The 26,442-nt window shown below is 41.4% G+C and overlaps 1 protein-coding gene across 8 annotated transcripts in view; it reads right to left on the bottom strand.

The window, feature by feature from the left end:
- The window catches only part of lrp1bb (low density lipoprotein receptor-related protein 1Bb), a 211,034-nt gene that overhangs the window by 17,463 nt on the left and 167,129 nt on the right, over positions 1-26,442 (bottom strand). For 5 of the 8 annotated variants that reach the window (XM_077001727.1, XM_077001729.1, XM_077001731.1 and 2 more), the window contains 22 exons: positions 23,065-23,187; positions 19,651-19,832; positions 19,364-19,563; positions 18,924-19,112; positions 18,688-18,836; positions 18,478-18,571; positions 17,828-17,944; positions 17,376-17,495; positions 16,536-16,655; positions 13,644-13,760; positions 12,598-12,704; positions 6,657-6,789; positions 6,101-6,207; positions 5,582-5,714; positions 5,147-5,269; positions 4,716-4,838; positions 4,338-4,478; positions 3,849-3,983; positions 3,290-3,409; positions 2,174-2,415; positions 736-959; positions 373-479 (listed from right to left, as the gene is read on the bottom strand). In XM_077001727.1, coding sequence (XP_076857842.1) covers positions 373-479; positions 736-959; positions 2,174-2,415; positions 3,290-3,409; positions 3,849-3,983; positions 4,338-4,478; positions 4,716-4,838; positions 5,147-5,269; positions 5,582-5,714; positions 6,101-6,207; positions 6,657-6,789; positions 12,598-12,704; positions 13,644-13,760; positions 16,536-16,655; positions 17,376-17,495; positions 17,828-17,944; positions 18,478-18,571; positions 18,688-18,836; positions 18,924-19,112; positions 19,364-19,563; positions 19,651-19,832; positions 23,065-23,187 — 3,106 coding nt within the window. Of the gene's footprint in view, positions 1-372; positions 480-735; positions 960-2,173; positions 2,416-3,289; positions 3,410-3,848; positions 3,984-4,337; positions 4,479-4,715; positions 4,839-5,146; positions 5,270-5,581; positions 5,715-6,100; positions 6,208-6,656; positions 6,790-12,597; positions 12,705-13,643; positions 13,761-16,535; positions 16,656-17,375; positions 17,496-17,827; positions 17,945-18,477; positions 18,572-18,687; positions 18,837-18,923; positions 19,113-19,363; positions 19,564-19,650; positions 19,833-23,064; positions 23,188-26,442 lie in introns of those variants that run through there. The other 3 variants (XM_077001728.1, XR_013130308.1, XM_077001734.1) reach the window with 3 other exon arrangements.

Below are 26,442 nucleotides of genomic sequence, written 5' to 3'. Positions count from 1 at the left end.
AATTGATTAGTCAATGCTCTTTGCCTTAGTGTTAGTTATGTAAACAACTTCAGGATCATTCATAAGTTGTGTGTTTGAGGAAACATAGTACATCAGAAAAGTAGTACATATTTTTGCACCTCAGTCCTAAAGTGGCCTGTTAACCTATAACTTTCATCACTATCAGAAAAAAATCCATTGTGTTCTTTCTAATGAATCCCCAGTTATCAATGGCAAAAATGCTCTGAATAAAAAATGGTCGCCTACATATGACTAATCTGTTCATGTTTTACTTTTTACCTACACTCATAGACCAGATCTAAGGCAATGGTAAAGTGCATAATAATAAAGGAAGGAAGGAAGAAAAGTACATTTAGTGTTAAAGAATCATACCTGTGGGTCTTCTGAGATTCTTATCTAGGATAACTCTGCGCATGGAACCATCCATTGCTGACTCCTCAATATGTGAGTGGTCACCAATAACTGACCAGTACATCATTCTGTAACAAATGCCACATCGACAATTTTGTAATGATGACAAGCTATTTTCTGATGTATAAAGCATATTGATAGTAATGCATCATGTCTATGTTGCATCTCATAACTACGTAACTCATACTATGCACCTTCATTTGGAAGTTAGTTATTGGTCACTTTACAGGTTCTTTAATGGTCATATTTGAATAAACATAAGCACTGCGATTTTAAAGTTCCACATTTGAGGTAAAACGGACGATTTTGGACCAATCAGCTCACCCTTTGACTGGATTGATGGCAATAGCATACGGTTCCCCTGCAATGTCAGTTATCAGACGAGTGCAGTTGGGTCCCTTGAGCTGGCCCACATTAATGGAGTATCTGAGCTTGGTCCAGTGGGCTGTATAATAGCTGAACCAGTGCATTCTAGAGTGGTCTGTCCAGTAGATATTTCCAGTGACCCAGTCAGCCCCCACATCTCTAGGCCGACGGAAATCTGGACACTACAAAAAAAAAAACAGTCAGATAAAATGCGGCTTTGCACATCACTTAAGACATCTGATTAATTTAAAGAAATATCATTATTAAGTCAATTATTTAATTAACAACTACAGACATATCTGAAGAGTGTGCATCATGAAATCTTAACTTACCCCCCTACATAAGAACATTTGATTTACTTTGGGATGTATACACTCACCATTCACACTGTTAGAAACATTTGCTAATGAGGAACATTTTGCATTTGAGCAGATCATCTCTCAACAAGTTAGCCATCCTCCAAATTTAGTGTCAGACACACGTCCCATCACTGACATACTAAAAAACTCTAGGTGTGACTTGCACTGGTGTGTCAAGAACATTATCAAGCCTCCATCATGTTAATGTCACAAATGTGCTGTAAATGGTCTGGCATCCAAATAATATTTATTAATAATACGTAATAATAATGTTGAGACACCACAGCAATAAATGCAGCGTAAATTGGTTATAATGCTTAGCTGTACCTATAAATGGCTTCTATGATCCTGGTGTAGCTAAGTGACTTGAGTGGCGGTATCATGTAAGTGATTTTTATAGAGTAAGTGGTGAATGTACATATTAGAACAAGTACATTTACTGAAAATATTAAATGAATGATTTAGAAAGAAAAAAACATTTCAGAGCTGCCCTCATGGTATGACAGAGAGCATTTTTAGAAGAACATGTAAACCAACTTTGCTATCCATTAATGCTATAACATTGATAAAAACTCTATGGAGATATAAGACAAGAGCATGGCTATATAATTCAAAAACACACACACATCCATACATGTGTGCGTACACACACACACCAACCATCACCCTCAGACTGTTATCATAGTTACCTCAGAAATACAGTTTCTGTCTATTTAATAATATTTCTTTGGTTTTAATAGATTTAGTTACATAGATTAAATAATAAATGTACTTGTGCAATTTGTACATCAAATTTCTTCAGAAACAGTATTCTGATATTAATGCTGATTGCTTTGTTTCCCATCTGTACTGACTTTGTGAACTCCAGAGAAGAAATTTCATGTGAAATTTCATTGGACTACAGGTCAGCTACACCGTTCTGTTCTATTCTATTCTAAAATGGGAACACAATGAAAATAAGGTACGAAAACCAGAATATTCTAGAATATTCCCATAGGAGACTTTATGGCATGCTTCCCACAGTTAGCAATACTTACTATGATTCCCACATTTGTTTTAGTTTGACTCCTGTCTAGGATTTCTTTGTAAAAAAGTCCACCTGGATTAAACTGGGTAGCCCAGATAAACTTTTGTTGGTGCAACAGAGCATCCATCCCAATGATGCGGGCATTTTCCTCGATGCGAGCAAGTGCTTTGTGTCCATGGCTCTGGTTAAATGGATACACAAAACTTCGGATTTCAGTGTCATTAGCTATGTAGAGCACTCGATCCTCTGGTCCTGCCCGTTGAGTTATTAATATGCAAAAAAAATAAGAAGTGGCTAAATTCCATTTTGGGTTTAAGACAGCAGTTTGACAATTACAGAGGCACATCAATTATTCTAAAACATCAATACACAAGTCAACAATCTAAAACAGTCTACTGTTAATTAGATAATTATATGCTATGCTAAAACAAACATAATGGTAAACTACAATCAATTGTACACATTATTACTGATTAATGGTGATACATAACAGTGTTTATCTACATGAGGTGAGTGAAGTAGCTAAATGCTAAACTAAAATGCAACTTCACATATATGCTTAAAGGATAGGTTCATTATTTTAATATATGTTTTTATCACTACAACACATTGTCACTGGTATGAAACACTTATTTCAGTGATCCGATTTGTAATGCAAAACTCTCACAAGGCTGCAAAATAAGCTTTAATAGAAAAAAAGGTTACACATATGAACAAAGCTTTGTCATTTCTAATGGTTGTGTATATGAACTCTGGCTTTGTTCATATGCAGAACCCTGTGTAAGGAACTGGCTCCTTTTTTAGAGAACACATTGTGGTAAATTACTTAAAACATCACTGAAATAAGCATTGTGGACAACCAGTATATCATAAACATGATGAAAAGAGAAGGAATCAAAAATATTGAACATATCCATTTAAGTAATAATTGAAAGTGTCCTGAAATACTTGGCAGACTATCAAATATTAATGTCTTAACTCTAGAGTATTAAACTAATGCATTCAAAAAATTGTCTCATAGCACCATTTCTTTACAGTAAAAGCACTTCTGTCGGTGAAACATGAGAAGAATAAATATGTATTAATGGAGCTAAACTCCAGATCGATGAAAAACATAGGTCCTTACCTTTAGCTACACAGTTGCCATTGACATCCTTAAAGTTTTTGTCACATGTACATTTGTATGATCCTTTAGTGTTTGTGCAGTAATGAGAGCAAGTGCCAAAATAAAGACACTCATTGATTTCTGGAAAAGACGAAAACAGGATGTCAGCCGCATTGTGAAGCCTCTTTCTTTTCTCCTCCTTTTATTCACGTCTCGCCGTGTGAAAACACCACGGTGAATTTCCTCACATACACTGTGAGAAAGGAAGCAGCATCTTCACAGCTGAGGTTCCACACTTCAGCGTGTGTGTGCTCGCTTTTATCATATCGCTTTTCCCCGAGCGCACCCCTCACGCTGTGCCTGTTCTCAGACCCCAGCATCACAGGTGGCTCAATTAGAGGTGGTAAAACAGGCTTCTGACAGTCAAAACATTGTCAAAACAATGATCCAGACCCACAGTTAATTATTCAAAATACTTCCCTGTGTGTATTCCGTCGTGGTGTACTAGGTGTAATATGCACTGTTAGTCTACAGATATTCCAAAACTCCACAGTATATTAGCAGAAACTGTTCACTGTACCTTCACACTGTTTAGTCTTGAGATTCCTCTGAAATCCAGATTTGCAATGACAGACTGCGTTGATATTTGTCTGATTGCACACTGCATCCTCCCCACAAGGATTCATCCTCTGTCCACATATATCTCCACTGGAGGCTGGAATGAAAGAGAGCTTTGAAATGTCATACTTTACAAATGCATCCAACCGTCCCTTAACAGCATGTGATATCTTCGTTTTGATGTTTGCTAGTGGCCAGCAAAGAACAAATATAAATGGAAATCAAATCTTTATTGTGACTAGAAGATATTAAAACGACGTTTTTATTCGTGTTCTCTACCCATGCCCTCATTACCTCCCTGTCATGGGAATAAGCTTATGGGATGGGAACAGGATGGAAACGTCCTGCATGAGCTTATTATCACGCTCGTGCTCTTTCACGACATTCGTTTAACCCTGTTTCCCATTGAAATCAGACAAACACACGTGCGAGGAGGTCGGGATGTGCTCACAGGCCTTGCAGTCATGTTCGTCCGACCCTCCGTCTCCGCAGTCATCAAACAAGTCACACTGCAGCTCGGTGGGTACGCATCGTCTGTTCCTGCACGTGAACTCAGTCTTTCCACAGGGCCTGGGTCTGACCACAATGGTCTCTGGTTTGGGGCAGAGTTTTTATTCAGCTTCACAGTAGAAGAGGACAAACGCCGCTTTCTTCAAAGTCTAAACGATACATTTTTCTCCAAACAAACAAATTAACACGATAGCGAAAAACACACAAGACATGCTGAAATACTTGCAGCACTAAATTTCAAAGCAATCTCCACACACCAGTGCTGCCTTCACAGTTCAAGCATGTGGAGTTTTTTTTTTCTGAAATTGTCTTCGCTCACCGCATTCCTCTTCATCAGAGTTGTCGCCACAGTCATTCACGTTGTTGCAGATTTGATCAAGCCGCAGACATACTTTATCATTTCTACAGCGGTGTGGCCTTGTAGGGGGACAAGCAAGCTTAGCTGAAGAAAGAAGCATATAATAGTCACTTGTTTAGCCACTAGCAATCTTGTGTAGTTCACTACAAATAGTCACCGACACAGTGCTCACAAAGCTAAATCAATATTGTATTACGATCAGTTCATACAAATTTGGAACTGGGCAGTGAAGTCTTCCATTAGGTTTGAAGTAACTAAAAACATTAAAATCTTATGAAGTCTGATCGTCAATATCCAGTCAATGGACACTTATTCTAATCAAGAACGAATGAAAAAAAAAAAGCTTTCTGGATGGAATTAATGACGGTTTGAATATGAAGTGGACGTCGTACCACACATCTCGACATCTTCGTCAGAGTTGTCTCCACAGTCATCCTCACCATCACACACCCAGGAGTGCAGCTTACACAGTGTGTTGTTACACATGAACTCATCGAGACGACAGAAAAATGCTCCTGCAGTCAAAACAATCAACCTAAAGTGTCTGTTACAGGACTGTGCAATATTGTATTCATTACATATCGGATGATTATTGCTATGCAGTGAATAGTACTTTGGGAGATACTTGAAGGAATGAGGACTTTGGGATGTCTTTAAATCAAAACCCCAGTCAGACTAAAACAGTTACAATAAAAGTGTTTTAAAAAATTTTTAATCAAAAACTTCCTTTACACTTTTTTTATGCGAAGCATAGCGATTCAGGATTAATTTCCTCAAGGTCACAGCTTTTAATATCAAATAAGACAATGAGTCACATTTCCGTGTACCGTGGTCACAGTTCTCCTCATCGCTGTGGTCGACGCAGTCAAACACCTCATCGCACCGCCATCGTTTCGGGACACAGTGGGCATGGTTCCTGCACAGGAACTCATCTTCTCGGCATTCCTTCACACAGTCCATCTGGCAAGAGCCCAGAAGAGAGACCCACATAATCAGACAGACACCCGCCGTGGGTGGAGTTCAGCTTACTGTGGAAAAGGCATGAAGAAAACGGAGCGGCGTTTCCATGGAAACGGTGAGCTGCGCACACCGTATGATCTAAACGGTTTTAAAAGTGTGAGCACGTAACGTCATTTACATTTTATGCCACCTTTCTAGTGAATATATGATACTTTACCATCCAGGGACTCTTCTGTGTTTTGTTTCTGCTGCTTACATACAGACAGTGCTTTCCAGTTTATTCTTCACATATGTATTTTCACATCTGTGTGTTATGTGTCAGTTATAGATCGAAACTTTGTTTTTGTAACAGACTCTGCTGCTAAGGCCCTAGCAGGAGCACATACCTCATCAGAGCTGTCCAGACAGTTGTCATTTCCGTCACACCTCAGGCTAGCGGACACACACCCCCCACTGGCACACACGTACTCATTTAGAGAACAGGATGGGAGCACTGTGAGATGGAAAAAAAACACACACACGAAAACACACACACACACAGACGACTTTAGCTTGCCAGCTACAAGAGAGATTACGCAAAGGAGACAAAGTCCATTGGGGCGGTTCCCTCCCGTTTTAGGACAAAAATAAAAGAATAACACAGGAACGGGGAGAAATATCTGATTTGTAAAACTGCTGGTACATTAAAGCATGTTTGAAAAGGCCTTGTGAATCTAATAGAACACTCCCAGTTCCACGCCGCTCAAATGACTCTTTAATATTAAGCCTTGAATATAAAATCTATTACGAATATGCCATCTGCTCCAGATTGCTGAAACATGCCAGCAATGAAAATGTCACATTCAAACATGAAGGCCAGCAAGCATAAGCAGAGCTCCTCCGCTAAACATGTCCCAAAGGTCAGGAGAAGCCCACATGGGTCCTTCAGAACCAGAGACCTACCGGTTCCCAGGCAGTTCCCCTCATCTTCCCCGGTCTTGCAGTCTTCCTGGCCATCACACAGCCACTTGGCCGAGATGCAGAGGTTGTTGTGGCACTGAAACTGGTCCTCTGTACAGCGCACCTCGCAATCCTTCTGGAAGAGCACAGAGCACGCAAGGGCTTTGCTCAGCCTGTGGGTCAGATGGTAACGAAGACAGAGCCCAGTTCCCAACCACGGCAACACCGACAGCGTGCGGCTGCTGAGAGCCACGGGCTCCACACCGTACTGGACGAGCAGGACAAACTGCTTAGCATCAGCATGTTTCCAAGAAAATTAACTTGATGTTTTGCATTACAAAATGAGATCGTAGTCTCTTTGTTATTGTTTCTGAATTACATTTGTAGTTGAGTTTTTTAAATTGTGCTAATCCTATATATAAAACACACTATACATACGTATTCAGTAAAATATCTTCCACTAGAAATTTGGTGCTTATAAAAGTTTATACATTCCACATCTGAACAGTCATCAAAACCAATTTCTGGGGTGAACAGAAGTTTGCCGTACTTGTAGCAACCGTAGTTTGGTTAAAAAAAAGCCCCAGAGGTCACCACGAAGACTCTAAATATTTATTTATTTCATCACACATGAAGAACATATTTTTCGCCCACACTTTCATTTTGTTTGTTTTGTTAACATAAACCCTGCAGGAACCCGTGGCACCGCACAGGCTCTCCACCAATCGTAAGTGGAGTTCCGAACCTTCACTCTTTCACACTCTCCCCATATCCCACCACCATCTTCCTCTTGTTGACACCAAGTTGTAAATAATTCCTCTGGAGTTGTGAGGAGGGAGGATGCAGGTTTGTGCCAGGGGAGCGTGGTGTGTGGAGGAGTGGAGGCTGAGTGGGAGAACACGGTGCAGCCCGGCAGCTCATCTGACACTCTGGGGAGTCCGACGAACCAAAGGCCTGCCAACATGTGGACCAGCCTCAAGGTCATAATTGGTATGTCGGGCTGCTTCGCCTTCCAGTTTCTCATCCAAGAGCCCAGGGTGTATGGTGTCAAATGGAACGAGAAATCAAACTGTATCCTAACCACTCCTGGACGGTTGTGAGTAAGGCTTATACTGCACGTAAGCCTTAATCTATATCCACAGCATGTAGGGTATCTATCAGCACCTGTTAGTTAGAGAAGGTTTAATATAACTTCTAGCTTTCCATGACATGGGATCTCAGCCTTTGGTAACTGGCCTGCCAGATCCCCCCTAAAAAAATAAGTACACATTGTTAGCCAAGGTTGTGCTACTATTAGATGGACACTGGGTCAGAATTCAGGTTTCGGGCTCATTAAAACAAAGACTCAAAAGCTTTTTTTTTTTTTTGTGCTCTGTGAGTTTTATGCTCAGTGCAATGAGTATGAGAAATGGAGAGTTTGGAGTGACAAAACAATGTAATCTGATTTTGAAGCAACTTCGATACCATCACCACCACAAGCACAGAAGATGTTTCTTCACCACTCAAGCTCTACTTATGGGACCGACTGCCTCTGAACAACAGTCTAACATTTGGCAAGATGGTGAGATAAACGCTTGTGTACAGATGGTCTAGAGCTCTGTTCTTTCCTATTGAGCAGTTTCATTAAACTGGGCGGTGATAAAAGTCCATCTAATATTCCAGTCCTAGTGGATCATGGACCAAATTGATGTTAACATAGTGGATTAGATCATCTGTGAAATACACAGTATGTAGCAGTACTTAGCAATGGAAATGGTACTCATCTGGTCTGGTTAGTAAATCAGACGTCATCTATGACAGTGAGCAAGGCTTAGCTGTTGTGGCTGAAAGGGTCCGACTAGCACAGACTATCCTGGATTTCACAAGTGGCTTGCTTCTGAAATCCTGCAACTCATCAATTCCAAAGGGCATTGACCTCATTTTTAATGCATACACACATTAGAGTCGAGCAGAACACTAGGCATACAGTGAGCCAAAAGAAAAGGAGGCCCTTTAAAGACAAATCAATACTCATCTCTGCGAAGCTTACTCCTGCGAGCTCGGGAGTGACGACATGTCAAGTGGGCGAGCAATTGACATACTGCATCTAGGCGTACACCACCATGACATCCTTTATCCTCAATTATAACATTGAGAGTTTGTTTTTCTATCCTTGACCAATTCTAGACACCGTCAGAGGGAGGGGCTTCAGCCCCCACCTTTCACTTGGTCTCCGAAGAAGAGAGTCAGGTATTCTTTCGTAAATTCACTTAATGCCGTTATATTTCGTGATCTCTCCTCGATCAGCATGTGCTGCTGCTCTCGACACGTCACCTTCATTTCGCCTCAGATTCGCAAATACAATTCTGATGTGAAGCATTCATAACACTTTATTTTGAATCACTGAGACAAAAATTGGCCTGGGAAGTAGAATGTGGAGAGGCCATCCAAAGCTTCGTAATATCAGAGAGTAAGTGTGGACTAGTTAGGAGGTGGTTTCTAGCATTTTCATTGCATGTCATACATAAAAAACAAGCTGGGTAACTAACTGCAACTTAGCAGTGTTAGTTAGTCAACATAATATGCCAAAATGTTAGACAGCAGGCTGAGTATTTTGTCATTTGGCTTTACTGGTGAGTAGTTTGTCTAGAAAACACTGGATATGACTCATGTAGAAACTGTCGGCTAAACAAGCTAAGGGAGAGAACCCATGAGTCACAGGAAACACATAATGAGGTTGGTTCCTTCCCTTATCCAACACTGCATCCACCTCTTAGTTGTGCCTAACAAGTATTTACTGTAGCTGATTAGCTGACTGGAATACGTCCAGAGAGGCTGCAGTAGTATCTATTATAATTACAACACAAATGCAATTTTAGATAACTATTACAAAATAAAACGATACACATAAAGGTTTGTTTCATTGCAGAGGAATTCCTCTCTACATCTTCAACAGTGGTTTCCTAGTAAACATGTCTGTCTGCATGTGAGTGTACAATCAGGAGAGACTTAGCATGAGCAAAATTGGAGGGAACCAGAGGACCAGAAGACAACGGGCCACCAACACGCATGTGAAAAGCCGCGAGGAAACTGTGCTAAGGAAAGTCGTTTTAAAAAGTCCAGTGGAGTGGAGCTCTAATGCTCACATTGATTGCAGTGCATCCTGGGTAATTTTCTTGATAACACTCTAATTACACTTTCTTCACTGCAGTATTGTTCATTTTACATTTTCAGTTTGTTTTGTTCATGATGGCTATGTGCTCTTACAGTCTCTTGGGTTTGCAGAGCACAAATCTACAAAATGAACTTGCTTGCCGGTATTAATTGTAGCTGACGCCATCATAGACGCATTTTAGACTTCTTTCAGACCACTATTAGTGTGCCTGTCTTAGAGCCTCGTGACATATTTGTTTTTGTTACTCTATGGGGCAAAATTCAACAATTTGGGGACTGCAATTGAAACCTCTTACATACAGGATTTTCAAACTACCATGTTAGATGGAACTGAAAACACACACATGTAATTCTGTATGCATACATACAGAATTACACTAACAATTACCTATTTACCATCCTGATTCATATTCATGTTGGGCATGTGCGGAGAACCCAGTATTTGTATCTATATTTGTTGAGGCAGCAATAGTATTTGTATTTGAATAAAAGGGCAACCATGATGGAAAATGGGACAGGAGTCCATGGTTGCACATGCACCGCTCAGGATACAGAAAACTGAACTAGTGGACCATGGAGTGGACAATGGCGCTAAGTAGCTATACATCTTGCTGTTTGCAAAAAAAAAAACAGAGTAGCCTACAGGCTGTTCAAATACATCAACCTTTGTCAAGAGCAGATGCTAAACAATCACAGAAAAGGTAGACCTACCTCTACACTGCCTGACAGCAATAGAAACAGTGGTGTTCCTACACTACATGTTGGATTGGAGGGGGGCGGGGGGGGGGGGGGGGGTGAGCTACCCTTTATCTTGGCACTCAGTGGAAGTGGCATAATTGTGCGTGTGCGGTTTTAAACGGCCCACTCCTTCTCCAGCACTCTCACACTTCACTCCATTGTCAGGGCTTCACGTTCTGCTGCCGTTCCCTGTTCAGAATCTCCTCACTCATTTGCTCTCTGTCTCATATAGCCTATGTATGAAAATATTCCTTTAGGACATCAATGCACACGTGATATTGTTTTTGCATTGTCGGTTCAATGCTTGGAAAACGAGCATTTTATTGGTTATATTTCTCATTTTACTGGTTATACTGGTTGTGTTATCTAGTTTGCAGTTTTGCAAATATAACAAGAGGCCTAACTTAAGTAGCTAATGCCTTTGTTTTAGTGGTCTCAATATGTGTTTTTGGTAGGTTAAATTATGTGGCTAGCCTCAACACGCATGCGTTATCAGTATTAGCATAGGTGAACGTCTACTGCTAGCTCTAAAAGAACCTGGCTGTGACAAAGTGCTAGTAACTGTGGTGAATTCACATGGTGCGAATCCGTTTGTTGTTCTGCTCCACAATTGAGCCTAAAACATAAAACATTAGTCTATGGCTTTTAGATTGACATTTTACCATTATATTGTGGCTTGGAAAACGTCACTAGGGCACATGCAAGGATCAAGAATTTGTCATTTCCAGTGGCAAGTCGTTTCAATGCTAATGGACAATGCATTAACGACACATCTGTTAGCATGGCACTGCTAGTTGTTGCTATGGCAGCACTGAAGTTACTGGAAAAGAAACGATCTGGGACCAGATTAACAAAAGTACCTTGAGAAAGAACATTTTCTTAAACATTCTTTTAATTCTTACCTGCATATTTAGGAAAAAATATTTTAATACATTCTTTATAATTATTATTTTCAATACATTTTCAAACCTTTGTCTTTGAGTCAATTAAAAAAACAAGTGGTATTTCTGAAAAAAAATCTTAAATGTTTTTTTAACCATGTGAAAGCATCATCCTTGTCTTAGTTGTCTTAGACAGTAAGCAATGACAAGGTAAGCTCTAATTTGATCAACATTTAAATAGTTTACACACTGGACTTAAAGCCTACAGTATTACCAAGGAGTATTTATTTCCTGTTGCATATTCCTCCATCTTCACTTCTAATTACTGTTTGCTTTCTGTACACTAGACGTGATGCAGTTTGCTGTCTTACTGGTTACATATTAAACTAAACATTCATTTATTGGAAATGCCTGTTAGTATGAGTTAAATATTTATTTCACATCATTTATGGTATGCTGGAAAATGCAAGGGGTTAGGTGACAAGGGATTTACAGTTTACATAAATTTACATTTTCGTAAGACTGCAGTTAGGTTTTTTTTTGAGAACTGCATTTAAAAATTTTCTACTGATTTATTATTCTATGACTATCATATAGGAACATTCTACTGATCTACACACTCTGAACTCTAGAACCTCGTGGAATGAATGTTAGAACCTAAAAACCTAAACAGCTACCTTTTATAACTTAAAAACTCATTTCACCTTTCATCACCTTTCACCAACTTCAGTAGCACTTTACTTGCACGCGTGATGGATATATATATATATATATATATATATATATATATATATATATATATATATATATATATATATATATATATATATATATATCTACACACACACACACACACACACACACACACACACTTAAATTTAAGACAAAACATGACAAACAACACCTTTTCCACATCAACAAAAATGAGAAGGCTAGTTGTGTCCAACCTCAAAACCCAGCAGACTGTTGCAAAGCTGCAGGGCACATACTGCAAAGACACGGTCACCCTTGCCTTTCTGCTTAGTCCGGGGAACTAACGTCATTTCTGATTAAGTTGCAGTGCTGAAGGAATGCTGTCAGGACACTCTAACTGGAGCCACTCCTGCAGCAAAGGGCAAGAAAAGGGCTGGCCTGAAAAGTGTTATTTCCATTCCTTCCACTTGATTACTGACCTCATCCGAGTTGTCAATGCAGTCATAGTCGCCATCGCAGCGGAAACGCGCAGAGATGCAGTCCCCGTTGGCACAGGAGAAGTCTTTGTGACTGCAGGTCACTGGCTCTGCATTTGGAAAGGGCACAGTGGGCTGAAACGGTTCACATTAGGACGGCTAAAACGGTTCACAATAGGACAGTTCACATTCAGATGGCTGAAGCGGTTTGTAATAGCACAGATTATAATAGGGCAGCTAAAATAGTTCAGACAAAAGCCCAAGAACAGCTCTGACTGCTCTGAGGCCAAAAGTGAGAGGAAAACAGAGAGACTAGCAGGGGAAAATAGCGATCGGCCATCATTTGGACATGAAGTGTCATGGTACCATCTGTTTCCAGCTTCCTTGTGAGTTCTGAGATGAGCTATTGCAGGCTAATTAACTATGAAGACTTCTTAAAGTGTCTGAGTACATTCAGGTTGTAATTCTCCCAAACACTGAGCATGTGCGATCAGACATCAGCAGCTGACAGGTCATTAAAGCTGCCCAGCTGATCAGTGCAGTACAGCGTTTATGACATATTTGCATATTTGGTCATTTACAGTGAGCACTGACTGACTTTTGCCGACATTGAAGACTGCAAGAACCTCTGAGGTAGTGCAGGACCGACATGCAAGTTCCCAACCATGTAGGGCGGGGTTTAAATGCATTACCTGATTGGTTGGTTGATTGACTGATTTTTTTAGTTATCCCAGGGGATACATTCAGCATTTGTCCTTATTGTAATACAAATTTCTCTTTTGTACACATCACACATTTGATTCTGATCATCTCTGAGGCCTCAAAGGGCACAGAAGCGTGAGAAAGCACATAGGCTGAGGAAAACTTTAAAGGACCCTTCATCTTTGATTGCAAAGATTTTGGCTGGAATTAACTATGGACTGAGGTAAACAAACAGAGTATTGAATAAAATTCTTTTAAATCAGCTTCAGAAGAATCTGCACAACCTTGCAGATGCAACAAAGCACACACAGACAGCTGTAATGGGACCAAAGTGCTGGAGAACTCACTGCAGTTCTCCTCATCCGAGTTGTCTCCGCAGTCGTTCTGGCTGTCACATCTCCAGTGGTCCGGGATGCAGTTGTTGTTCGCACAGCGAAATTCATGAGGTCCACAGGTCTTTTCATCTTTCGCATCAACCGCAAACAAACACACACAGATGAAAATGGCTTCAAAAGGTGCATGAATATTAATGCCCCACCACGGCCTCTCGCAGCGTAGTCGTCGTTTCCTCGGGGTATTTCACTGCATGTTTGACACAGAGTTCAAAACAGGCCCGCACCCAAGAGGCTAATCCAGCGGAACATGAGAAACCTGAGTATAGTGCCACCGTGTTGCCCTCGGCCCACAGTCCTGCCCTCAGCCCACTGCTAGCTACAAAACTTAGAACTCGCCGTCAAAAACTGTTACCTGGGTTCAACTGTCTGCAGAAAACACATCGTCTGTTTACTTCTTTATGCTTGTGTTACACAATACTCTTTGTTGTTCCCTAGAGTGCATGAGCTAGAGCCGAGATCAGGTTTGATGCAGCACTGCGATAGAAGATCATCAGCACTGCGGGCTCAGTGTAGTCGTAAAGGTCTAAATGCTAGCAGTGGCAAACAAAAGTTGCTTTTATTCCATAGGCAGAGAAGTCTCACCGGCTCTGTCATTACAGAAGGAAAACAATCCGGGGCAGATTACACTATTTAAACACAGCTTAATGGGTTTCAGTGGCCCAGAAATATAGCTACCGAGTTAGGAAGCTTCTGAAAAGCTCAAATGAAGACGTCTAATAAAATTACAGAGCATCAAAGCAAGAGCATTGTATTTTCAGACTGGCAATTAAACAACTTCTAATTAAAAGTACCACCTTTCAGTGTGTAACAGATGGTAGGAAGAAGAATAACTACATTTCTCATACTAAACTTTAATAACTTCAGCAGAATGCCAAAGTGCTGACACTACAAGCGGTGCTTTAATGCCATAAATTACCTGCTGATAACTAAGAGCCTTGGTTGGCTGCAGAGTTAAGTCTAAAAAATGAACCTACAGTATAGTAATTGTCAAATGTTTTTTTCCAGCTATTATTATTATTTTACTAATAATGTAATGATTTTAATTAATTTATTAGTAAGAACATAGAGCTTGGATGGATCTCAGGTAGGTTTTTGTAGATAAACTGTCAAAGGAGAGAAAACCCAGAGACTGATGTAGAGTTGTTGTTGAGATTCCTATGTTTACTGGCAGGATGTCTGGCCCTCACTGAGTCTCTGTTATCCAGTGAATCCACAAAAGACTTGAGATCAGACACAGGTAACCAGTACACAAACCATTTGCATTTCAAAATTACTTTGTTACTGACTCTGTAGAATTGAGCAGAGTCAAGAGCAGAATTGTGTTGCACGGGTGTAACAGGAGTATCATGTTTGTGCTTGCTATAAGAACAAACTGTATAACAGGTGATTTTTATAAGGGATTTTCTGGATTTTCTGCCATTCAGCTATGCAAAAAACGAAAACAATAATCAGACTGAGAAATACATTTAGAAAAAAAGCAAAGTGTTATTTAAAAGCTGTGCAGACTTTTGTGGGTTGCCCCGGGCTCCACTCAACACTAAACCCCTAATGCACGGACTTTACCATTTAAAAGTTTTAAAGAAGCTTTAAGCAACTTGATGGGGAACATCTGCAGCACAACAAGGACACATCGTAGGATAATGCAACTCTGAAACGTGTCTCAAGCGTGTCTGCAGGAATCCAGAGAAAGCTCAACAATAACAAACCCCAAAAGATGCATTCTTCATCTGTCCTGAGGATTAGCAGTTTTACACTACATAGCTTCACATGCATTTCATTTATTTTGTGAATTACTGATTGTTGATATATTCAGCCAAACATAATACAGTATAGCCAACTTTTTTTTAATATATACACACATATACCTGAGCTATTTATGTGGACAGTCAATGTTCATCTGTATTTTACAGAAGCATTTTAAGAAACTAAGTCGGTTACCAATTAAATAAATAAATTAATTAACAAAACAAAATTAAACAGTTCTGTAATTCAAATGCATACAGTCACCGTTCAAGGACATTTACCTCATGCTGTGAGACTCATAAGAATCACAACCTAGTTTACGCAGTCTTCCTGTTGTAGGGCAACATAAGTAACTAGAAAAATGACCAATCTTAAGAAACGGATAGCTTTGCTTAGCATTTTGTCCTTTGTAATTAGTAATGTTCTCTCAGGTCTGCTGAGCAGACATTACCACTTCATGCTTGTTTCGAAGGATCTTGTGGTAACCCCTGTGCTATTTTTCTCCATCATTACCCTCTGAGGTTATGCTTCTCTTCTCTTCATGATTGTCTTTGAACAATCTATGCCTACCTCCAGTTTTGTTTCTGCTCAACAGTTTTTCCTTCACAACTGAAGAAACCCCAGACTGTTTGCTCTCTCTCTTGTGCATCAACTAGTGATTCACACATAGCTGGCCTAGAATCACTGGTTCCCTGAAATTCTGGGCCTACATCTAGACAGAGATGTGATTCCTATATGGTTCACATAACATAGATGTAATGAGACTGCAGGTTACTCTCTGCTTTTTAACAACCACTCAGAGAAACGGTGCTGTTAGTGACTCTCCAATTTCAGTGAGAATGCACAGCGAGGCAAGAACGCAATCTGTAAAGCTCCTACCGACGTGCCACTGTCCAACATCCACTGTCCGCCCATTTAGGCAGCAACACAGGCCCCGGGGAATTGTTACAAGCCTACAGCTAATACGCGCCTGAAGTGGCTCTTGATTAAGGCTGGCCGCGGTCCATCAGCGAGCGGCGAGACCGTGCGGGCATGCAGAGTTCACATTAGCATCAATCAGAACCTCCCGCCGCCACGCGGGGTCGAACGAGGCACACTTACCACAGTCGGCCTCGTCCGAGCCGTCTGCGCAGTCAGGGTCCTCGTCGCACACCCACAGCTTGGAGATGCAGTGCATAGTGGCTTTGCACTGGAACTGGTCTGGCGAGCACGTGCTCTCGGCTGTGGCGTGGGTTCAAAAGAAGAGAACGCGTTCACACGCGTGCACCGGCGGTCACCACTGACCCGAAGTGCAGCGCTGCATGACGGACGGTTCATTAGAATAAAACATGTTGCAGGTTAACGCGTATGGATGATGACGGCGACGCGGTGAGATGAATGTTTGAAAGAGACAGGTGCTCATTTTTATGCAGGACAGGAAACTTTTGGAGAACTCTTCAGTAAACATCAACAAACCACTTACATGTGTAAAGGTCACTGGAATAAACACAGGGATCACTGGGAATCCTGATGAGTCCTATTTCAATTATCACAGCAAGGCTGCAGGACTCGACAAGGATATGTTGGTAAACGTTTTAATGTGCCGAGAGTGAGGGGTACAGCTGGAGAGTGAAATACACCAACCCACAATCAACCACTTTATTCTTCAGTGACATCTAATTCTACCTCTGCCAGGGAAGACCTTGCTGTCCACCACTCAAGCCCCTGAATACCTAATCAGTGCTTGGCTATGCTGCTAGCTCCTGCCCAACTGAGACTCATTCAGTGGGATAAAAGCTACTTTGAGATCTGTCAGTCTGGATCATTAATATTCCTGGGGGAACAGCGAAATTGGGACAGCCCGTCTCATCCTGTCCCGGCACCTCTCGATATAAAGCCGCGAGGTCATCGGCACGTCCGTGTTTAGTAGAGGGAAAAATCACGAGAGCGGTGGCGACTCACGACAGTCGGTCTCGTCCTCGCCGTCCCCGCAGTCGTCCTGCCCGTTACAGCGCAGGTTCAACGGGATGCACTTCTGTTTCCTGGTGCACTTGAACTGACCCGACAGACAGATATATGTATCTGCAAAGAGACACAGCCTTTCAGAAGTGCTGAGAGAATCAGGTTTCACTAGGAGAAACGCTGCCAGGTGTCATCACCAAGGCTCATAGCAAGTTACTGGAGGAAAAAAAAAAAGAACCAACTCTTACATAAGTCAGAATGCTCCAAACTTTAAATAAGAGAGCACAGCTGCTGGTAATGATACCGCGCAAGACTCGCCAGGCAATACTGACGATGAAAAATATGTAACAACTTTGGGCGTGAAGGACGTTAACGCTACTGCAACACGTGCACGCGTTGCGCTGCCTTCGCCGGTGTCTCTGTAGTGGCGGAAGGCGAGCTGGTGTGCTCACCACAGTAGGCCTCGTCCGAGTTGTCCCCACAGTCGTTCTCTCCATCGCAGATGAAAGGAGGGAGGGCGCACAGACCAGTGCCGCACTGGAAGCGCCCGGGCTGACATTTGAATTCCGCTGAGGACAGAAAAAAAAAGACGATTAACGGGAAATTCACAGGGACATTCAACGATTTGGGGCGCTGATGTGTTTTTTTTTAAGGCTGGGTAGCAAGGTCACCTGGAATGGATCATTCAGTCATGGATAAATTATTTCTGTAAATGCTGGTCTCTGATTTAACGCTACCAAGAGTAGCAGCACCTTCATATATTAACACCATCGACTGACAGTCTGTCATCTTCTGTTGCATCATTGAAATGCAAGATGTGACATGTAGTCCTTCATCACCGTCAAGTCGGTAAAAAGAAATACATTTACAACCATGAAATATTTATTTTCTTCAACACTATAAAAGAGTGTTCCATATCACAATAATAAGGACCTTTGATGGGGGGGCAGTTAATTTCAATTTGTGTCAAGGCAGCAAACGTTGTGCACTAACGTTCTCCGGGGGGGCTAAAAGTGTTAGAAAAACCATTACTGACAATTAGTGTTAATGATCTGTGTGGTCCATATGGCAAGGCTGTGTACGCCATGGGTCACCCACTCACGGCAGTCTGAAGGCTCGTCCGAACCATCTCCGCAGTCGTCCACCGTGTCGCACTTCCACCAGAAGGGGATGCACTCGTCCGTGCCACAGCGGAACTGCGGTGCAAACCACCACCACGTGCCGACAGTCAGCCAATAGCATCGTGCTGAATTAACCACTCAAAGCTGTTCGCTGCAGACAGGGCTGAGCGGATGAGCTAGAGCTTCCTGACCTGGCTCGCTGTGCAGTTGGAGAGGCAGGTCTTGTTATCGGCAGCCAGGTAAAAGTTAGTGGGACAAGCGCACTTGTGACCTCCACCAGGGGACAGAAGGCACAGGTGACTACAGCCCCCATTAGCCACCTGACACTGGTGTTTGGGTACTAGAGGAATGATTAAAAAAATGTATTGAAATGATAAAACGATGTACATTTAGGAGCATAATAAAGTTAGATTTAGGAGACCCATACCCTCAGGCTGACGCAGAGGGTGATAGACCGTTATGGATTTTATGGCTTGCCAGGAGTTGAGAAGTTCCACAGCATGGGCACCAGAGGTTTTGTGTGCACGGCGTAGAGACTTTGATTTGCCATCTGTCCAGTAGATGAAGTCCTCAAACAAGGTCAGGCCCATCACACCCTGGATGTGGTCGTGAGGAACTAAGGTGGAAAGTATCGATAGGAACCATTTCAGACTAAATGGAATTCCCTCCCTAATTGCAGCAATCTGTGGCATAGTTTTCCTTTCCTCTCAGGTACACGTCCTCAGCTCACCTCATACTTAACTTTCCCATTCACCCGTCATCTAGTACTCAACTGGCTACACACTCAAGGACACAATACATATGCACATAAATACATCAAACGAGCAAAGAGGTACCGGCATGCATTGCTAATCTATTTCTCCGTACCTTTGTGCTTTTGAGAGCCATCTATATTGGCGAAAAGGATGTGACTGTCATCAGCCCAGTAGATCCTCTTGTTGGTGTAGTCGATAGTGAGGGCGGACGGGCTGTAGATCTCCTTGTCCACGATCACGGTCTGACCCTGGCCGTCCATGCCGGCACGGCCCACGTGGGGGTGCTCACAGCAGTCGACCCAGAACACATACCTGAGGACAGCTGTAATGTATTAGCTCAGAGCTGACGTACTGTCACAGAGAGGATCTTGAGCAAAATGAATCGTGTTTGCTTTGTACCCTAACTGGGCGTCCAGAGCCAGGTCTGTGGGGTTCTTCAGGCCGGAGCTCAGTAGGACAGTGGGATAAAGTCCATTGGCTTTGGAAACTTCGAGGGTCTTCCTCTCTGTGTCACACCAGTACAAGTTCTTCCCAATCCAATCAACAGCCAATGCACTGGGAACAGCTGTTCTGTGAACAACCTAACAGAAGACAACGCAGATTTTCAGGCCCTTCTGCACACATCCAACTTTCACTTAGTGCCATCGCGGCTTAACGTAACACGGTAGGAAGAGTCACGTTCGCTATGAAGTCTGCAGATGCAGGGAAACGCGTTCTGAAAACTGAACTGTGAGGCAAAATGCAAACGAGCAGCCTACAGTTTAAGGAAAGGCATGGTATGAAAATCAGTGTGATGAGAATGCAACAAAGTGATAAACTGCGTTGTGATGTTGAAACGAGCCGCGTCTGCTGTCTGCTGGTGGGCTAAACAAGCGCACCACTTGGCAGAAGATACCTCGGAACTGCAACCCATGCAGGCTGCCATTATGACACACGATTTGCTTTGATGTCTTCACTATCATCATCTAACAGGTTGGAGGGGGGCTGACTGCATAGCTGTACTAGTTGACAAGGCTGTCCCTTTAGCAATAATTTCATCGGAGCGGAACATTTTCTGAAAACAGAGCAGTGTCTCCGTGTCTCCTGAGCCGGAGAGGAGACATTAATATTCTGAGTGGAAAAGAAAAGCCTGTGGTATTCTGGTGATCTCATCTAGCATTGATTTGAAGCACTGCTTTCCATGGAAATGAAGGTTAACTAATTTAAAATGTCAGCATTTGAATACATATGCATGGAGAGAAGTGAAGACGCTCCCCCATGTCCCTCGCTTGCTGTATCTTTAGTAAAATGTTCCTTTCTCCCTTGTCTCAAGTGCATTATGTGTATGGACTAAGTAATAAGCATACAATATACACTTCTTAAATAACACCTACATCTGAAATGGCCTGTTGAATATTAAACTATAATTTTGTTTCAAAGGCTAACTTTGTAATGAAATAAGATATCAAAACTACTTTTATACTATTGCTAAGCATTCATTATACTATTATTTCCATATTAGACTGCACCAGAGGCATCACCTACGGTACAACTTGTTAAATGATGGTAAGCCCAAAAGCAGGTCTTGTACAACCTCATGAACCTCTATACTGCAGGATTTTAGTGATGAAAATCTAATTATGTAGACTTGCTGATGAGTTCTGGCTGGATGTTCAACCTGTGGTGTGATAGAGATGAGAACAAAAGCTGCATATCATTATGGACAGACATATTCTGCCCTTATGATTATTTAATTTTTTTTTCATCATGTTATAAAGGTCAAACCATATATATTAAATGTCAAACACTCTATGTGCTCATTTAAACTTTGTCTTCTCTAAAGTAGCAATGCTGATTAGAGGCACAGATCTATGGTTGGAGGATTAACAGACTTATTTTTGGACAGTTGTACCCTTTTGCCCACACATTTGTGGATTCCACATTTAAATCAGGAACAAGCAAACACTGGTCAGCTTCCCAAAAATGATTAATCTGAATAACAAGCAAACCAAAGAAAGGCACAAGGACAGAATAAGCCAGCTGTGTGAGTGTTTGCCAATGGTCTTTGAGTTTTAAGTATGTCTTTGTTGACTCTCCCTACTTCACGAAAGGATCACTAGCTGAAACCTGATCCATCTATGTCTTCATGTTTACCCCTAGAAAATGTTTAAACTTTCTAAAAGCAATATTATTACACCCATAAATAATCACAAAAATATGATTAGAGATGAAAACAAAGGAGAAAATCCTTGATGTACACACGATGAACTAATCAGATTGAATAAATCTTCTACTGATGCACTTAAGTTATTCACAAACATTAAACAGCAAAATAAAAGAAAAGCAATTAGTACACATGCGCACACACACACACACACACACACACACACACACACACACACACACACACACACACACACACACACACACACACACAGCCTCTTTTAACCAGTGAATTAGTAACCATTCTTTAAATACACGCACATCACTTCCCTGAATTGATAAGGAAGAACATAAAAAACGATTACACTTTAGAAGAAAAGATCAATCATATGTTGCGGTCATAATAACAATAACAACAATGATGATCCATAATAAGCACATTATTATTATTAGAGGTGTTTTTACTAAATTAGCAGGCACTGGAAGTTTGGTGCCGGTACAGCCTCAATCCAAATATAAATAAAAAACCTTCTAAATGATTAGGTTGTGATAGGTCATTAATTTACAAGGTTTACATAGTATTTGAGTCAGGGAGGGTTTGGGGAAATACTTTATAATTAAATTACATGGTTAAGATTAAGTTAACAAAGTGCTTAGAGTCTCTGAAAAAAAGATTGTTTAGTGGAGGGTGGAGAGGACAGTTGTTCATGTGTTGTTCAGGCCTTGCATCTGATGGCCCACTGCAGTATGAAAAAAGCCTTTTGACAGACACTAGAATGTCTTAATACAGTTGGGTTAAAGTCGCTGTTGGCGTGCTGATGCAATAGCCTTTCAAACTGAACATATTACAGTTTACATTATTTCCCATTTTTAGTGTCTGGGTAGTCGTTCCCCTAAATCCTAAATCAGTTCTTGCCGAGGAGGCGATCAGACAGTGGGGCGCGGGAGTCTCTAGGTGCAGTGAAGCCAAATGAGGTCTTGGCCCAGCACTGAGACTAATGAGATGGTCGAAATGGTGGACCAGCAGGTGCACTGCCGAGGCTTCCGTCTCAGCACCAGTCACGTGACCCTGAGCAGCTTCGTGCCTAATTCTCGAGGAAGCATGGCGAGCTACGTGATGTTTAACTGTCAAAACGATCTGGGAGACTGATAGCTATTCAGCTAATACCAACCCTTTTACTGTCCAATGTTCACGCTGGGTCCAGCAGATAATTTTTAAAATCACAAATTTTATTTGTCTGCACTAACGGGTTTTTGTACTCGCTCACAGGAACACAGAAAATATCTCTCGAGCATAATTTTTCAAAAGCTTATTAAGCCACAGAACCTCTTTAGAATTTCATGTAGCATGCTGCTAAGGTAACGTTCAATACCTAGAGATATTCTTTCCAATGGCTCACATGAATACTAGAATTTGACATTAAAGTACAGCCAATTATGCATTTAATTTGTTCTTAGCCTTTAATTACTAAAAAATGTAGTCACACTTAAGGGAATTGTTCAGCTAATGTTCCTCTACAAGGCTAATGTGGCTTGATAATGAACCTTAACAATATTGGCAAGAATCTTTTTTCTTTTATCAAGCTTGCAGGAAACAACTATGTAGAGGAAGCAGGAATGAAAGAATAAAAAAGAAAACTAAAGTGAAAAAACAGATGTCTAAAACCATACCTTGAGGTCACTGCCATTCAAGCGGATTCTGTTTATCCTTCGGCCGCTTGGTCTGCTAGAGTCGACCCAGTAGATGAACTCCTTCCGGTAGTCAAAATCCAAGCTGATGATGTTGTTCAGACCCTTTTGAGGCAAACGGAAAATGTGTTAGCACCCGAAGAGCTGAGTCATGGCACAGATATCTGCACCACGACATGAGCTACCCCGTTTTTGTTTTTTATTTTAGGATGTGTTCTCCACCACATAGTCCACAGAACATTTTTGATAATCCAAATGAAACCTCTTCAGAAAGACAAAGGAGCATTCAGCTATGTTCCTTTCCTCTAATTAACTCGAGGGTTTAATTAGCCACTTCAGATGCACTTTTCCCCCTCAGTCTCCCAGACCGAATCTGTCAGGAATATAGATGAGAAACATACTGTGTATACATTCCATTTGATACCTAATCACTGTATTGATTACGGAAGGGGGGGGGGGGGGGGGTGACTGGTGTTTTCCTGAGGTGGAGTTGAAATGTGCTGAAGCAGGCTTCAGAGCGCCTTCCAACAGGATGCTGGGATACATCCGTTACTGTCATGTTGGCGTCAGTCTGCTGTCACTCAGGGGAGGCCTTCACCAGCCCCCCTCCTGCTCACCTCAGCTCGGGTGCTGAGATTAGGCGACAGCATTGATGACATGTGAAAACAGAACCGACACCTTCATCAGATCATCAGCACTCTCAGACAAGCCGCAAAGAGTCCCTTGGGACTCACGGCAAGACCAACTACGAGCTAGTCATTTTACGGGGAGACTGAGAGAAGAAGACGTTTAGTCCAGAGCATGAAAGGAGTCAGACTTGTGCATAAATTAAATTAAATTGTGCTTAAAATGTTTTCAGTGTTTCATTAGATCCACACTTGCCTTTACATGTATTAGGAACACCCTGAAAGTATAGATAATATCTACTGGTCATCCTTTGCTAATGTTGTTTTGGACATTTAGTGCTACATTAATGGTCAGTTTTTGACCACTTGACCATAACCGACTGTACATGTCCACTTTAAAATCAACAGTCACAGTGTTTAATTAGCAGTGCTTGATACACCAGTACCAGCCAAACACCCACGACTATGACAGGACACCCTTCTCATTAAGGTTTCATTGAGAATGGTTAACTACCCAAGAAATATATACTTAGAAGTCATCCGGTGGTCAGAAACTGGCTGATCAACTGTGCATGGAAATATATGGAGTACAGTCTGTAATTGTACGCCTATAAAATGTGTAAAGTTAAGACATTAAGTATACGTGTGGCCTAATGCCTGGGTCACACTACACAAATTCAGTCCAATTTTGACACGATTTCGTCAGAGCCGACAAACGTCCATTGGGAGCGTTGGGAATGAGCGAGTCTTGTAGCGTGACAGTCCGAGAACATCAATGTGCTGCATGACTCCCAACAGAAGGTCTAGCACAGACGTTTGGTATCTTCTCACCCAATCCGACCATGTGTTTGTTGACACGGACTAGTAGGACCACAATGACCAATTAGATGGTGCATGTGAAGAGAAATTTGGCTGCTGCCGTTACTGTTGCTTTCACATTACACAATCTTTGCCTTTTCATTTATCAGAGAATAGTTTCAAAAAATATATTTTTTCCTTCTCGAGAGCTTCTGTTTACACAGTAAACCTGGCAGCTAGATACAGGTATGTACTGTTGATGTTCACATTCATTACCTCAGGTTCTGTTTGAAGGATTGGATACACTTCCTGTCCCCACTGGCGGGACACCCAGATATGGGTTCACAATCGTATCGTCATTCTATTCTTTTTCTTTCATAACTCTAAACCACCACCATCACTCATAGTGTTTCTGCAGCCATGACAGACAAACTCCTGACCTTTCTCCCAAATGACCTATGAACTTGTGCAAGGATGTGAACGATGCTTGCTCGGCATTAAACTTGCAGTGCTGCTAGTCTCAGTCTCTCGGACAAGACAAGGAAGGAATTTATACCATATGATTATCTAGTCTGACACAGGGAAAAAAATTTTAATACTCATACTCTCTTCCTGGCATAAGTGTTTCTAAGAAAGTGGCTGAGATGTGTATAATTCATTGATAAAGACAATAATACAGCTTAATTAATAATATAGACAGGTACCAAAATGACCGTTTTTTAGATGTAATTCATAAATAATAAATGATCTATAGTGAACATTTGGCAGCACAGTAGCATAGTTTGAGGCCAACTACATCAGATAGTGAAAGGTCCACTAATACAGTCATTGTATATTCATTAAGTAAGAATCTAAGAATGCCACTGGGGGCCCTGGATAAAGGAGCTTTACTCACAGCGCTATAGACTCCATCAACATCAACTGCAACTAACATAACGCAAGCTGAATTACACTTAAATACAAGAATGCACAAACGCGACATACACAATCGACACAGAAATAACTTTGACCGGGTTGACTTAACACTACCGCTTACATAACTATATCACTACGGATGCAAACAAGAAAGAACACACGTAAACTTTCACTTCAGAGACAGCAATAATCACTCATCCAAGATTAGACCACACATAAAAAACGAACTTAAATTAACATACACGTCACAACCATTTACAAACCCAAAACACCAATTCTCAAACTTAACCAACAAAACAGAAACTTACTAAGACTAAGAGGCACAGGAGAACACCGTGGAGAAACGCTAGACATAGAAACACTAACCGATCGCACAAGCATGGAAACTCTAAAGCCTAGGAACTCAAGTATAATATAACCCACACTTCAGAACCGACATGAAACAAACACTTATAGAAGAACTGAACCCAAGAGAAATATAAACCTAACTAATCAAGAAAAACACTAAGAACAGCTGAACATTAATCACTAGGGGCGGAGCAAAGAACAGAGAGCATAGCAACCAAAACAAACAACTAAGAAATCAAAAGGGGCCGAACCTAGCAACCACAGAGGCGTGGCACGTCAGGGAGGGGCGGATGGAACGCAACAGACACTAATTCTCAAAACTACCTGTTTCTGCTTTATTTTCCAGCAATTCCAGACTAGCCTAGGGGCTTCTGGGTATTATGCTCTGATATAATAATGGGGAAAAAAAAACAAACTAAAAAAACTAAAACATAGTCAGTGACGGTAACAGATGTTATTTAGGCAAATGTAAAGAAAAAAATACATTCCACTCATACCAAAAGAACACAAGCTAAGTAGATTTTGGAATTCATAACAAGATTAAAAACTGAATGTGCCAGGACAGGGACAGACATAGTTCTAATATAGTACAGACATAGTACCAGTAGAGTACCTATGTCTGTAGTTAGTACCTAGTACCAATACGTAGTACCAATAGAGTACAGGCATAGTA

This window comes from Brachyhypopomus gauderio, chromosome 4 (genome assembly GCF_052324685.1).
Source record: "Brachyhypopomus gauderio isolate BG-103 chromosome 4, BGAUD_0.2, whole genome shotgun sequence".
NCBI lineage: Eukaryota > Metazoa > Chordata > Actinopteri > Gymnotiformes > Hypopomidae > Brachyhypopomus > Brachyhypopomus gauderio.
Note: the sequence above shows the minus strand (reverse complement) of the source record. Positions and strands in the feature narration are given on the sequence as shown.